This window comes from Ursus arctos, unplaced genomic scaffold (genome assembly GCF_023065955.2).
Source record: "Ursus arctos isolate Adak ecotype North America unplaced genomic scaffold, UrsArc2.0 scaffold_22, whole genome shotgun sequence".
Taxonomy (NCBI): domain Eukaryota; kingdom Metazoa; phylum Chordata; class Mammalia; order Carnivora; family Ursidae; genus Ursus; species Ursus arctos.
Window position 1 is genome coordinate 10,414,180 of NW_026622897.1, and position 15,910 is coordinate 10,430,089.

General features: G+C 44.3%; 1 protein-coding gene across 2 annotated transcripts in view; it reads left to right on the plus strand.

Moving 5' to 3' along the window:
- Nucleotides 1-12,926, plus strand: part of NNMT (nicotinamide N-methyltransferase) — a 39,555-nt gene extending 26,629 nt beyond the window's left edge. For both annotated transcript variants that reach the window (XM_048217219.2, XM_026505721.4), the window contains exon 3: nt 12,447-12,926. In XM_048217219.2, coding sequence (XP_048073176.1) covers nt 12,447-12,879 — 433 coding nt within the window. In that variant the 3' untranslated portion in view covers nt 12,880-12,926. The remainder of the gene's footprint in view (nt 1-12,446) is intronic.
- Nucleotides 12,927-15,910: the final 2,984 nt, after the last annotated feature.

A 15,910-nucleotide genomic window follows, 5' to 3' on the forward strand; every position in this document is an offset into this window, starting at 1 on the left:
AGGGGAGTGGGAGTGTGTGTGTGTGCATGTGCGCGCACCAGACCAGAGAATTGAAGAGATGGCCAGTGGGACAAGAGGAGACAAAACCTTCCCAGGCCAGTGTGAGGGCACAGCGTGCGGTTCAGGCACCATGGGACAATGACATTTAGGACAAGTTCAGGAGAGAGGTGAAAATGGCTCCTTACCAGTAGTTTTGGGGTGTCAGGGCTTGCCCCCCAGAGCCATCCTCCATCCCGGTGCACGGGACTCTGCTGCGAGGGTAGCCAATGCTGACACCACCAGACACAACAAAAAGCTGACTAGGTTTTTGAACGGGGATTAGCAGCGTGAAGGAATTATCTGAAAAGAATTTGTTACTCACCATCCACAAAAATCAGAGCTTGACATACTCATAGCTAATGACCAAGCACTTAGCCTACCCTGTCTGCAAGTCAATTCATGCAAACGAGTCTTGTTTCAATGATTAATTTCTCTCCTCATGAGAACTGGTCAGTCGCCTACTAGCCAGAGGTGGCCCGTTCTGTGTTTCACTTTGTCTTTCTCTTGTCCTGATGTCCCTCCACCCTCTGGCCATTGGCCGGCTCAGCCCAGTCCGGCTGTCGCGGCCCGCGCAGCGCACTGTCCCACCAGCCGCAGAACGTCGCTGCTGCTATGCGTGTGGTCGAGGGAGGCTCACAAACTCCTTTGCAAACTATATCAAAAGACCACTTCGATATCCCTCTTCGGATCCTGCTGGCTCTGTCTGCTACTTCTTGTAAGCTCAGTTATTTCTACTTTTTTTTTTCCTGCTCTTATTGGGTTTTTTTTTTTTTTTTTGGTACATTTTCCGTCTTTCTCCACCCTCTTGCCCATGGTTTATTTGTTACATAACTCTTCCTTCCCCTATCCACTTCCTCCTGTGTTTGCACCCCCACCTTTGCTCATAGGCTTTGCTCATCTACTAATCTGTGTGGCACAGCATTCTCTGTCTTTCCTTGTCTTGTTGCTCACAATGGGAAAGCATACCTGTTTTTTTTAAAGATTTATTTATTTTAGAGACAGACACAGAGAGTGCATGGGAAGAGGGGCAGAGGGAGAGAGAAATTTATACAGACTCACGTTGAGCACAGAGCCTGATATGGGGCTCGATCTCAGGACCCTGAGATTGTGACCTGAGCCGAAGGCAGACACTTAACCGTCTGAGCCACCCAGGAGCCCCCAAAGCATACTTATTCTTAATGAACATATCCCATGCTTCGGTCAGGAAAGGGCTCTCTGACTTCCCAGCAAGACAACCTCCTTCAAGAAACAAGTGCTGACACTTTTTGGCTCTTGGTTAAAGAAACTAACACTTGTTCATGTGTTCAACAAGCCCGGACTGAGCACGTACGGTGTGGCGCAGAGTCCTAGCTACTGGGATAGACTGGTGGACCAGACGAGGAAGTCTCGAGTCTCCTAGACCTCACATCAGGGAAGGCAGGCACATGTCATACCACTTAGGGCTTTGAGACCAGGCTAACGATCCTGTACTTCAAGTGCGATGAGAGGGCATTAGAGGTGTAACTGGGAGGGTGATGTGACCCCATTTACGTTTACGAAGATGTCTTGGCTGTTCTGTGGAGAATGGATTGGAGGGTTTAGAGGAGAATGAGAGATGCAGAAAGGACACACTTTAATCCAGGTAAGAGATGATGGTGGCTTGGACCAGTGAATTGGTTGGTGATGGAGAAAGGAAGATGATTTTAAGATGAATTGTTGAGATGGACTGGATAAGGGTTGGTAATGACTAGTCATGGGGCATGACGAGAGGGAAGTCTCGGGGATGATGCCCATGTTTCTCAACTTGAACAACAGGAGGAGTGAAGGAATATTCCAGAATCCCAGGGCTAAATATAAAATCATGTGATCTTAAATGTCCCTGAGGAGCATGTCTACCTCCACACTCTTCTTCTGGAGTGATGGTCAATTCATCTTTCTATATGTCCACTTAAATTTGATTCTCATCCCTTCACCAAATGTGCTTATTCCTGAGTCAAGTTCTCTTCTGATACTAACTCTAAAGTCTGCTTCTGTTTCTCTAACCCCTGCATTCTCTTTTCACAGTCTGCCGAACTCTAGCTCAGCTGGAGCGTTCTAAACCTCATGTTCGTTCTCTTACGTGTTGTTGCTACACTGTCTTGTTGACAGTCAACGTGGGTTGTCCGATGTAAGTTATCAAGGCGACTCGTTGTTTATACAATTCCTTATAATATGGTATGGACAAATGGGAGTTTTATATTTTGTTTCCCAGATAATGTTTTTGCTACATGCGGAGGCACTAAACTTCCACTTGGTTTATGCTGGTCTTTTACCCCTTTTACCAGGCAGGGAAAGTAAGTCTTGAAATCAGATAGTGTAAATCCTCCAACTTTGTTCTTTTTCAAGATTATTCTGGCAATTTTAATGTCATTTTATATATACATTATGTATATATAAAATACATAAGTATATATTACATATAATATATATAAATATATATAATATATAGGATATATAATATATATAAGTATATATATAGGATATATATAATATATATAAGTATATATAATATATAGGATATATATAATATATATATAAATATACATAATATATAAGCATATATTATATATACTATATATTTAATATATTTATTATATTATATTTAATATATTTAATTGAAGTATAATTAACATACAGCATTATATTAGTTTCAGGCATACAATATAATGATTCAACATTTCTGTACATTACTGTACATTACTGAGCGCTCATCATAAGTGTGCTCCCAGTTCCCTTCTCCCATGCCCCTCCCGCCTCCCCTCTGGGAACCATCAGTTTGTTCTCTCTATTTAAGAGTCTGTTTCTTTTATTTGTCTCCTTTTTTCTTTCTTTGTTTCTTACATTCCACATATGATTGAAATCATACGGTTTTTGTTTTCTCTGTCTGACTTATTTCACTTAGCATTATAATTTCTTGGTCCACCCATGTTGCTGCAAATGGAAAGATTGCATTTTTTATGGCCAAGCAATAGTCTCTAGTGTGTGTGTGTATATTATATATATATTATATACATCATTATCTGTTCATGCACGGATGGACGCTTGGGCTGCTTCTTTTATCTTGGCTATTGTAATTAATGGTGCAGTAAACAAAGGGGAGCCTAGATCTTTTCAAATTAGTGTTTTGTTTTCTTTGGGGAAATACCCGGTAGTGGAATTACTGGATCATAGGGTGACTGTAATTTTTCGAGGTACCTCCATACTGTTTTCCACAGTGGCTGCACCTAAAGTGCCGACGGTTCCTTTTTCTCCACATCTTCGCCAACACTTGTTATTTCTTGTCTATTTTAGCCTTTCTGACAGGTAGGAGGTGATATCTTACTGTGGCTTTGATCTGAATTTCTCCGATGACTAGTGATATTGAGCACGTGGTTCACATGCCATTTGTATATCATCTTTGGAAAAATATCTATTCGGGTCCTCTGCCCGTTTTAATCCGATTATTTGTTTCTTTGGTGTTGAGTTGTATAAGCTCTTTAGATGTTTTAGTTATTAACCCCTTACCAGAGCATGGAGTCCAACATGAGGCTTGACCCCACAACCCTGAGATCATGACCTGAGCTGAAATCAAGCGTGGGATGCTTAACGGACTGAGTCACCCAAGTGCCCCACTTCAACGTATTTTCTAATTTCCTTTATGATTTCTTCCTTGACCTGAATTATTTAGAATTGTGTTGTTCACTTTCCAAAAATTTCAGGATTTTCTAGATATCGTTATTGGTTTCTATTTAAATTTTATTGTAGCGAAAGATTGACTTTATGGTCACCAGATGGTCTATTTCAGCTAACAATCTGTGTGCTTTCTACACTGAAAAGAATGTAAATCATCCTGTTGTAGGTGTAGTTTCTCTAAATATCAATGAAGTCAGGTAGATCGGTAGTATTTTTCAAATTTTCTATATGACTTTTTGCTTATCATTTACTAATAGAAAGATATTAAGATCCCAAACTATGATTGTGGATTTATCTCTTGTTCCCTATCATTCTGTCAACATTTGCTTCATACATTTTGAAGTTCTGTTACTACCTGCATATATTTTTAGGATTGTTTTGTCTTCTTGATTTACTGACCATTTTATCATTAAAGAAATATCTCCATTTACTGCCAGTAATACACTTCGTCTTGAAGTCCATTTTGATATTAATATGGCCACAGCAGCCTTCTTATGGTTGGTGTTTGCATGGAACGGTAGATAGCGTCAAAGGTGGCTCCCAATAATCTTCACCTCAAATACTCATCTCTTGTTTAATTGCCTTCCCTTGGGTGTCCATTGGATTTAGTGACTAGATTCTAACACATACAATGCAGCAGAGTATTGGGACATCAATCCTGAGATTAGCTTACAAAAATACTATGGCTTCCCTATTGAGTGTTCCCTCTCACTCACTTGTCTGGAGTGAGCTTGGAAGCAAATTCGCCCCAGTTGTACCTTGAGGTGAGACTGAAGACATGGCCAACATTTATGCTTTTGTTCCTGCTTCTCCTTGGTGTAATAATGTTTGATATTCCATTAGTATAAATATAAAGATTTTTAGTATTCCTTTTTATCTTCTCTGTTGACTCTGATCTTTTCTATTGACCTCTTTTGTGTTTTGTGTGAGTGTATATATGTGTGTGCATGTGTAATATTTCCAAAACGTTCAGTATGTATTTTTAACATATCTAATACCTCATGAACAATGTAGGATATTTCCATAGTGTAATTCCTTTATCCCACTCTTGCCTTAAACACCCGTCATATATTTTATTTTATATATGCTATAACATTATAATACACTGTTATTATTTTTGCTTTAAAAAGTCAGTAGTGCTTTTATTTTTTATTGCTTTATTTTTTATTGTAGTTAAAAAACACATACCATAAAATTTAGCATCTGAACTATTTTTAAGTATACAGTTCAGTAGTTTTAAATATATTCACATTTGTCAGTAGTATTTTAAACGAACATATATGAAGTTTTTTGTATTTATCTGCATATCTGTCCTGTCTAGTATTCCTCATTCCTTTCTGCAGATCTAGACTTCTATCTGGCATCACTACCCTTCACCTGAGGAACTTCTTTTAGTATTTCTTAAAATGCAGGTCTGCTAGAGACGAATTCTCTCAGCTTACCAATGTCAGGTAAGAATCAGTAATTTTTTTCTTCCTCATAATATAAGGAAATTAGCCATTTTTGATACCCAAAGTCCTTCTGTCATCTCTCTCCCCAGTGTTTCTTGTTAAAATTGGAGATTTTAGGGGTGCCTGGTGGCTCAGTCCATTAAGCGTCTGCCTTCAGCTCAGGTCATGATCCCAGAATCCTGGGGATCAAGTCCCCCCATCAGGCTCCCTCCTCGGCAGGGAGTCTGCTTCTCCCTCTCCCTGCCACTCATGCACTCTCTCTCTCTCACACACAAAAATAAATAAAATCTTTTTAAAAATTTGGAGATTTTCAGTCCAAATATTTTAATTTAAAGCATCATTTTCATATTTTCTTTCAAGATCAGTTTGGACCTTTGCTTTCATTTTGTAATCGTATCCGCAATTATGGGAACATTTTAATTTTATGTTCATTTTATATGATTTTTCTAGTTGTTGAGTTTTTAATTCTGATTCATCTTTTGGTCCATTGAATAGGCCTCCAACTAATGTTTTTAAGAAGAACACGTAAGTGACATTTTCTAAGCCCGGGTATATTGGGAATGTGCTTTTGTTGCCTTTACACGTGAAAAACACCATAAAATTGTTTAGTATTGCCTGAATATTTCTCCACTTCTCCCCTCCTGGCATTTAGTAAGAAGTTGAGAGGCTACTTTCATACGCCATTTTAACCTATAAACCCTTTACTTAGAATTTTATGCTAGCTGTCGTCTTCAAACTGAAGATAATGTTCTTCAAAATAAATGTAATTTCAAACCTCTTTTTTTCTATCAACTAGGTGATTCCACAGAATAAAACAGGTATTAACTAGGGGGGAAAATCCTGTAGCTATGAGGATTTGGGCAATATTCAAAGTTATTGAATAAGTAAGGTATTTCCCAGGATTTATAGAATTTCAGGGAAAGTTTATAAAAGAGTCCTCAGTCAGTCAGACAATATACCTTTCTGAGGTCCAAATCATATGTCAAGAAGGCTTTTAGAACTTTCTTCTCAATTTCCCTGCTTATCACAAGCCTTTCCATCTCATTCAGAAATGAGCCCTTAAAATCTAGCAGGATGCTAAAAGCATTGCTGCTTATCTCATGCCAAAATCATCAGCTTGTAACAATTGGCCCCCGAGAAACTGTCCTTTCCCAGTCGCTGTTCGAGCAAGGAACCGCAGTTTTGGACTGTAAAATTCTGCATTCTCGCTCTTATCCCTGCGCTAGATGCTGTGGCTTCAACGATTTTGAGAACGATAGTGATCCCATTCGACTTATGTCTTTCTTGCATCTTCAAGTACCTCTATCAGCTCACAACCTATTTCCTCTGAGATTATTTCTTCTTTATCTGAAGCTGTTTCTTGTGCTGACTGCTGCCAAAGACAATTCGAGCTGTCTCCTGTTCCTCTGCCTTTGCAGTGTGACTCATTCATTTAGAAACCACTCATTTTTAAAACTATCCAAGAAGTTATAAGGCATTGGTACCAAATTCTGGCTTCACACTATTTATCAAGTCAGAGAGTCACATGCTAAGATATAAATTACAGCTCCAGCACGAGCCAAGGAAAATGAGCTTTTACCTTAAGAAATCCTAGAAACGGCACTGATGAACCGCTGGCTCCTGGAAATCGCGTGTGGCCTGCCTTGTGGTCCTCGGACTAAGCAGCTTCCATATCACCTGGAGCCTGTTAAGGAATGTAGGCTCTCAGGCCCTGCTCCCCACCTTCAGAACCAGAGAACCTGCATTTTAATGCGCTCTGTGGGGGATGGTATGCATTTTACGGCTTGGGAACTACTGGTGTCTAGAACGAGCTTCCCGACAGGTACACCAGGAGGTACTGGTGAGTGGGAATGAGTTACCGGTGCGCTCTGCAAGTTCTCCTTAGTCCTCAGGGCAGCCTGGAGGGGTCTGGGGAAGCTGGAGCCCCCCACCCCATGTCTCTACAGAGAGCAGCTCCTCCACCTTCCCCTGCGTGCCTGACAGAGGGAAGTTTGAACACCTGTAGAGACGAGGTAAACGTTCTCCGTACGAAGATTCTCGTGTCTATTTAAGAAAATGTTTGTTGCCCAAAATAGACACACTTGAGCCGCATTTGTCCCACAAAGCTATTGAACTTCCTCTATGCTGAAGCATCTCTGTATTTTCATGTCTTGTCAAAGATTGATATTCCTTCTCAACTTCAAGATCTTGATGGTCATGGTGACTGTTTCAGTGATACCCAGGAAAAGTTTCTCCCTTTTAAAAGCATGCCTGTCTCTCAGACGTTCTCCCTGCATTATCTCTCTGGGAAAATACACAGGGCAGGCTGAGAAAACATCACCTGGCCATTTCCTTCAAACTGTAAGCCTTTCTACCCGTGTGCCTGAAAGTGCCCCAAATAGAGCTCTGATCCTCCCAAATTTGCTCTGTCTCTGGTACTCTCATTTCCCTGGGTGTTGCCATCATCTAAGTACTTGAACAAGCCAGAAGCCTAGAAGCCAAACTTGCCTTCTCCCTCTCAGTCATGTTCTTTTTTTTTTTTTTTTTAAGATTTTATTTATTCATTCGAGAAAGAGAGAGAGACAGAGAGAGCATGAGCAGGGGCAGAGGCAGAGGGAGAGAGAGCAGACTCCCCACTGAGCTTGGAGCCTGACATGGGGCTTGATCCCAGGGCCTGGAGATCATGACCTGAGCTGAAGGCAGACACTTAACCAACTGAGACACCCAGGCGCCCCTCCCTCTCAGTCATGTTCTGTGAGCAGCACCAAGTTCTACCCATTTTACTTCTGAGTTTCTCTCAAACCGGTATATGCCTTCCAATATTTTCTATCCAGGCTATTTTCCTGGTCCAGGCCACCATCCTTTCCCTCCTAACTGGCCTTCCACCTCCACTCTTGTCCCAAAGTGATCACCTCAAACTGTAGATCCGATTGCACCACTCCCTTGCTTAGCTCCCCTTCGTAACTTCCCATGGCTTTTAGGAGAAAAAGCAAAATTCTTAACACGGCCCCCAAAGCCCTGTCTAGTCCAGCACCTGCTGGCCCCCATTGCTTCACTTTCTGCCATGCTCTGCTTTTTTCCTCAGATCCAGCCTCATTGGCCTTCTCTCCATCTTTCCTCCCACCACATGGCCTTTGCACGTGCTATTTTCCCTTACTGGAATATTCTCCTCCCCTCCCTACTCTCTGTGGCCTAGTGAACCCTCGCCTATTCCGTCTCTGCTTACCTGACTCCGTTTTGGAGGAGCTTTCCTTGATACTCTAGACCAAGTCAAGCTTCCAACATTCCTTGTTGGCGCCATGTCCCTCTCCTTCCTAATGGTTATCACAGTATTAAATTGTCATTTTTGTGGATGACCATTGGATTGATTCTTTCTCCCCTCTGCCCCAGACTACTGTAGACTGTAATCCCCATGATGATAGGATCTGTTTCTCATTTGTTCTATCTTGGGTCCCCATTGCCCAGCACCCTTGCTGCCACATCACAGAGATTCAAAAAAAATTGTAAGATAAGTAACTGCACGCATTTTCTTCCCAGCCTCTCCCTCCTGAAATGTCTGTCTTTCACCTGACTCAGCTGCGGCCTGTACCAAAGGCTTACTAATGATTATTCCTGGCTCGTACAGTCCTTACATTGGTATTCAAGCTTAGGTAGCTTTTTATATCTTTAACACATTTTGCTCAGGAGGGCCTGCAGGAACCTCTGGGGACAGGGCTTTGGAGGGTGAGCGTCATGTAAAGATCTCATCCAGGGGCTTCTGGTCCACCAGCTGCCTTGCAGAGATGAGGCAGGAGGAACCTTCTCTGAAGCTCAGGGTAATTTCCTGGGGCGTGGGAATACGCCCTCACCAACTGCTCCTCCAGGAGCCCTACTCTCTACCCCCCCCCCCCCCCAGCTCCCTCAGGCTTTGTGGATTGCATATTTACAGAGGAAATGGCTGCCCTTTTCTATGTTGTGATGTGTTGGAAAGAGCAGACCCTCAGACCTAGAGAAACTGTCACACTGCCGTTAGCTTCTTGCGGAAACACCTAACACCTTTCTGTTGTGTGTTGATTCCTTACCCCTTGAGCTGAAGTGAGCAGTACTTGCCTGTGTCTCCAGGCCAGTCCATTTCCCTGGGCGTGGGCTCGGTGCAGGCACTCGGAAGCTCTGAGGTGGCATCTTGGCACAGCTACCTGGGCCACCGAGTCCCCCGGTGTTTGCTCTGTGCCCAGGGACAAGCAGGCCTCCACGGCAGTGGGTGTTTCCAGACAATTTCCCTTTCAAATTGGCACATTCTCTGTGAGGTTTCTAGACTTCGCAATGTGTCTCCCTGTTTGGGAACAATTTCCATCATCAACTGACTGGCAAGGACTAGTTCTGTGGTAACACGTGTCTTTCAAACAGCTTAACACACCATAGGGCACAGATGTCCAATGTGCTTCTGACGTCATCACTTAAATACACAAGCCCACAGTGTTCCCAACATAGAGGATCATCTTGAAACACATTAAAAAAACACACCATGTTGTCACTCCTTCAGCTTCTTGTCTACACTTCAGTTATCCATATGTGCAGATAGGTTATTTGAATTTTTCTCTTCTAGATTAATTTACCTATTCAAATCTGTGTTTCACAGACTTCCGTAATGTTGAATTGTTATTTTTTATTCTTTAAATGTTCAGTCAAATCACCCACGTTCTAGGAGGTTGAATAGCAGCTTTGTAACCGATGTCCCTGCTTTTAGAATGACTAAACTTCCTGTTTGCCCAGGACTGAGAGGGGTTCCCAGGACATGGGATTTTCAGTGGGAAAACCAGGAAAGTCCAGACGAATCAGGACAAATTGGTCAGCCTAGTACCATTTTACCCTCGACAGGGGAGTAGGTAGACCCAACCAAAGGTAATTATCATTCCCTGTCTCTCCCACTTTATTGGCTGGTAGGAATTCCCGGAAGCCAATACCTTGCTAAGCTACTTCTCTTTCTCTCCTTAGTGTAACAGCTTTCCCAAGATAAAATTACCATCACATATGATTCACCCATTTAAAGTGTGCAATTGGGTAGTTCTCCATGTTACCACGTAGTTGTGCAATCTTCACCCCAGTTCTGGAACATTTTCATAACTTCCTGAACAAACCCTGTACCCACTGCCAGTCAGTCCCATTTCCCGGATCCTCTCACTGCTGGCAACTACCAGTCTGCTTCTGGTCTCTGTAGCTTTGCCTTTTCTGGACATTTCATGTAAATGGAATTATACCATACGTGGCCTTTTATTTCTGATTTCTTTCACTTAGCATCCTGTTTTCAAGGTTCTTCCATGTTGTAGCATGAATCAGCACTTCATCCTTTATAGGACTGACTATGATTCCGTTGCATGGGTATGCCACGCTTTATTTATTTCTTCATTGGTTGATGGACATTTGGGTGGTCACCATGTTTTGGTTATGATGAATAATGTTGATATAATTACTCAGGTACTAGTTTTTGTGCGGGCGTATGTGTTCATTTCTCTTGGAACTCCTGGGTCATGTGGTAACTCTATGATTAACCTGAGGAACTTCTACCAGACTGTTTTCCAAAATAGCTGGACTTACATTCTCACCAGTAGTGTGTGGAGGTTCCCATTTCTCCACATCCTTGCCAACACTTGTGATTGTCTTTTTTAGTATAGGCGTCCCAGTGGATGTGAAGTGGTATCTCACAGTTTAATTTGCATTTCTCTGATGGCCAAAAATGTTGAAAATTTTTTTCATGTGCTTATTGCCAAACCTCTTAAGTGGAAAATTATAATGTAAACGATGTTTATAAATAGCTGATTTTATGCACTGGGATTAAGATTTTTTTTAAAGATTTTATTTATTTATTTGACAGAGAGCACAAGCAGAGGGAACGGCAGGCAGAGGGAAAGGGAGAAGCAGGCTCCCCACTGAGCAAGGAGCCCAACACGGGGCTTGATCCCAGGATCCTGGGATCATACCTGAGCTGAAGGCAGACCCTTAACTGACTGAGCCGCCCAGATGCCCTGGGTTTAAGATTTTAACTAAATATTGAAATAGAATGTTCACAACTAGTTGCTGTTATCCCAAATCATTCTCTGTGGACATCCACTTCCAAGTTTTATTTGAACCATTGACTTTTCCATGTGACCAGAAGTGGTTCCAGGGTAAGTCCCTCTCTCACCTGCTCTGATGTTGGGCCGTCCTCTGTGGGGCCATTGTCTCCGTCAAGCCTTGCTGCCTGAGAGGCTGTCTTCTTCTGGAGCCAATGGACTGTGTGTTGCCGGAATGTAGGCCTGCATTTGCACCCCTCGTGCTCTCTCTGCTGATTGACTTTGTCAAAGTGCTGGATAGTCAGTCATCACTCTTATTATTTGGGCTCTGTGGCCTTCTGGGCACTTTAAACACTCGTTCTAGGTGTTCTCGCAGCTCTCTGATTTTCTGCCATTCTTTCTCCTGGGCTCTTTCTCCAGTTTCTCCTGTACACTCTATATGCTCATTTAATTTAGGTCATCCGTCAGCTTGTTCCTTCGCACCTCCCCTAACAAATTCCAAAAGGATCCAAGACACTCGATTCCTCTCCTGCCCTCGCCTCCTCTGCCTCTTTCACAAACGGGTTTTCTCTCAGGAAACCCTGCTGATTTGGCAGAAAAGGACAGTATTCTGAGCAAGACTACCGAGAAAATGACCCCCTTGAGAAAACACTCTCTGTCTGGAATATGTTGCGGGGTTCAAGAATGGCAACTAGTGGTTTTCTTCTTTCTAGAGGGGCCCTGGTCATGGTTGTGTTGTGGTTATTGACCATTTCTGTAAATGGCTGGGGATGACCCAACTCACTTCTCAGCGGCTACGCAGAAATACTGTCTCCACATCTTAGAGCCATTATTGCCTGATACGTATCAGTCAGGTGGCTGCTATGTTGCAGTTTGGCAGAGAAGACAAGTGGAATAATTCACAAACAAACAAGTAATAATAATAATAATAATAATAATAATAATAATAATAAATGAGCCAGACACTATTCTAAGCAGTGGAGGAGGATTCCAGTCCATGGGAGAAGCGGGGATGTACTCCATTATCATTTTCATGTTATCACTCGCTTGACAAGGGGATTTAGCCCAGCACAGGGTAACATGGTCACATTCCTATGGCAAAATGGCCCTTCATGTCTCCTTTCCCCATTCTTACAGCAGGGATATCCCCAGGGATATACCATGTGGGACGACCCTGTCATTTTCAGCCCCGACCAAAGAGAGCCGGGGTTCTCATGAGCACAGGGGCAAGTGGTGCTTGTCGGCTTGTGTGTTCCAGAGCCAAGGAGCTGGAGAAGGAGGAGAAGCTGAGGCGCGCGGTCACGCGGGTCCTGAAATGCGATGTGACTCAGAGCCGGCCGCTGGGCGCCGTGTCCCTGCCCCCGGCCGACTGCCTGCTCAGCACGCTGTGCCTGGACGCCGCCTGCCCAGACCTCCCGGCCTACTGCGCAGCCCTCAGGAACCTCGGCAGCCTGCTGAAGCCGGGGGGCTTCCTGGTGGTGGTGGACGCCCTGAAGAGTAGCTACTACATGATCGGCGAGCAGAGGTTCTCCAGCCTCTGCCTGGGCCAGGAGGCAATAGAGGCTGCCGTGAGAGAGGCTGGCTACTCCGTGGAGCGGTTTGAGGTCATCTGCCAAAGCTATTCTTCCACCATGTGTGACAACGAAGGGCTGTTCTCCCTGGTGGGGCGGAAGCTGAGCACATCTGTATGACCCCTTGTGGTTGCAATTAAAGCAATTCCTCTGCCTGGCCCAGTTAACCCCGGTCCTCGGTTCTAACCGCCACGGTCATGGTGCTGCGCGGAGTCTGACGGCTGGGCCCGACGGCTTGTGGCCGACAGGGTGGGCGCAGTCAGTCAGTGGAGGAGCCACTGGGGTCCGCCAACCCCGTGCTCCTGGGTGTGCTATGGGGACCCAAGGATGAGCAGCCGACACACCCAGTCTCCACTGCCCATGGTTAGAAAAGACGACCTCCTCTTCCTTAAGCATCCCAGGTACGGTGGCCCACGCCCCCACAGGCCTGCAGAGCAGTGTCTGCCCTGATGAGCTCTCTTTCCCAGGGGAGCTGCTGCTTCCTTCTCTCTCGGGAACATGCTTCTCCTGTTCCCCAATAGTTGCCTTATCTGGGGACCCCATCCTCTGCGGGGGTTCACTGGTGCTACCACCAAGTCTGGGGTCAGAGAACAGCCGTCCCCTTTGCTCCTGGGTCCTAAGTCTGGGGCAGGCCCTTCTCGTACTTCCTTTAACACGCTAGGCCAAGGCTGTGACTTCTACATGAAGAGAAGTTCAGGAGTTAGCAAGAGAGGTAACAGGCACCGTCTCACATCTGCTATAGAAACAGGTATCTTCAGCGCTCGTATCCTCAGAGGGTTCTGCAAGGTAGCCTTTTTTTTTTTTTTAAGATTTTATTTATTTGAGAGAGAGAGCACGAGCTGACGGGGAGGGAGAGAGGCAGAGGGAGAAGCAGATCTGCTGCTGAACAGGGAGCCTGACACAGGGCTGGGTCCCAGGACCCCGAGATCATGACCCGAGCAGAAGGCAGACGCTTAACTGACTGAGCCACCCAGGTGTCCCTAGAAGGTGGCCTCTTGGCATAGCTCTTGGACAAGCATCTCCTTGGAGTTACACTTACCTGCCCATGGCATGCCTACCTTCCCTGGTTCCTAGGCCCCATCGCCATGATGCTCTAAAACAGACGTAGACAAACTATGGCCCATGAGCCAAACCCAGCCTGCTGCCTGTCTGGTGAGGTCTTATTGGAACCCCACCATGGCTGTTCGTTTATGTATTGTCTCTGGCTGTTTCTGTGCTATCATGGTCGAGTTGAGTAATTGTGACAGAAACCGTAGGTATGGACAGCAAAGCCTAAAATATCTGTTCTCTGGATATTTACAGAAGCAGCTTGCCTACCCCTTCCCTAGAGAGAGGGGTGTCCTTGTCCCCCAGGTCTGAGGCCCATCTCTCCAGTCTGTTTCTCATTCCAAGATTTCCCTCTCCCCAGGATTACTGACAGAGAACATCGCTGTGTCCCGCAGGGAGATTCCTTCCTTCCTCTGCCCCCACATGTCCTGACAATCACATCAGAGCCCGAGAGTCTATTATCACACATGTAGGTTCATTTGGTTGTGTAGGACCATCAAGTCACAAGACAATATCCGTCCATTTCCAGGTTGTTTTCAATTGTTCGATCTCCTAGGACATTCACATTACAATTTCTAGAGATTCCATCCGGAAGGACACTAACAGGTCAGTCCAGGCTGGATGGAGAAAGCCAAGTCCAACTCTGATCCTATAAGCAGGTGGGGATGACCAGGGCTGTGCCTCCTTTCTGCAAACAACTGCTCTTGAGAAGAGCTCACTTACCTCCCCAGGAACCACCAAGGCCACAAAGAAGCAACCAAGTTTGTGGAGACAGGGCTCTTAAACCCAGTGCCATTTACCCAAAGGCCACAACTTCTGGAACTTCACGCATTTGGGTTACCTCCCAAAAGGACGGCCCTTACTTACATTTTGCATAACTGTTTTGCCTGGCTTAAAGGAATGCTTTGCAATCTCTTTCAAGAGCAAGCTTTAAAATAATAGGGCTTCTGCTTTCATCTATGAAACTTTGGGAGTGGAGGGGAAACGTCTGAGATGAGCCTGGCAATAACAGTTTTATAAGGCTCAGTCCCTTCGCAGACAGTCTTCTGTGATTTTTACCTTTAAGATGACATTTATTATATTGCATTATAACTGTCTTATTTTCCTGTTTCCCCACGGAACTGTGAGCCTCTTGGGTTTACATTTAGATTCCCCAGTACTTTGGCCAGACATGGTCTCGAACGCTGGGGGACAGAGCAGTGAGTGGTGGATGGAAGAGCCCTGTTCTCGGGAGTTGATGGTCTAGAAGCAAAAGTGGGGGATAAGGAAACAAGTCAATAAATAAGAGACTTTCTGATCGCGACAGAGCTATGAAGGAAAGAGAACAGCAGGATGGAACAGAGGCTGTCTAAGTGACAGAATATCTGGCTGCAAACGGTGTGAACAACAGGGGTTTATTAATCTCACTAACAGGAAGTCCAGAGTAGGCTTTTCCGGGAGAGAATGGTGGTTCCTCAGCATCACGTAGCGGCTGGTTCCACCCGTCTTCCATGAGAGATCTTCTCCAGAAGCACCCAGCAGCTTTCTTACATCTTATTGACCCAAAGGGAGTCACAGGCCCACCTCTAGACCAATTACACATTAAAATGGAAAGAACAAAGGGCACATTCCTTGAGATTCACTAAGTGAAGGATTTCTTAGCAGCAAAGAGGAAAAAGAAAACCCAGTGGATTCAATGAAAGAGCCAACATCTTAGCAATCGGTTCTCTTTCTTTCAACAACAAAGATCATCCCATTTTCAAATTCTGGCTCTGCCACCTAGTGGCTGGTTCTCCTTGGGCCAGTTACATAACCTCTCTGTGCTTTAGTTTCCTCAGCTGTAAAATGAGATTCAAGTGGAATTTCTTGTCAAGAGAATAAAAATGAACTGCTACATATAAAGGACCTAGAATAATGCTTAGCAGTCAGTAAGCACATAATATTTATTTATTTTTAGCTATAATCCCAATCTTCACCTTTGATGCTTGTTGCCAAAGCTGTGGAGAAAAGCTGTCTTGGTCTCTAAGCAGGAGAGAGAATTTCAGTCCTGGGCTGCAGGCATGCAGGCTCTTTTCTGGCACTGCCTTCCAGAGGAGGTCAGATAATTCTCGATTTCTATGCCACA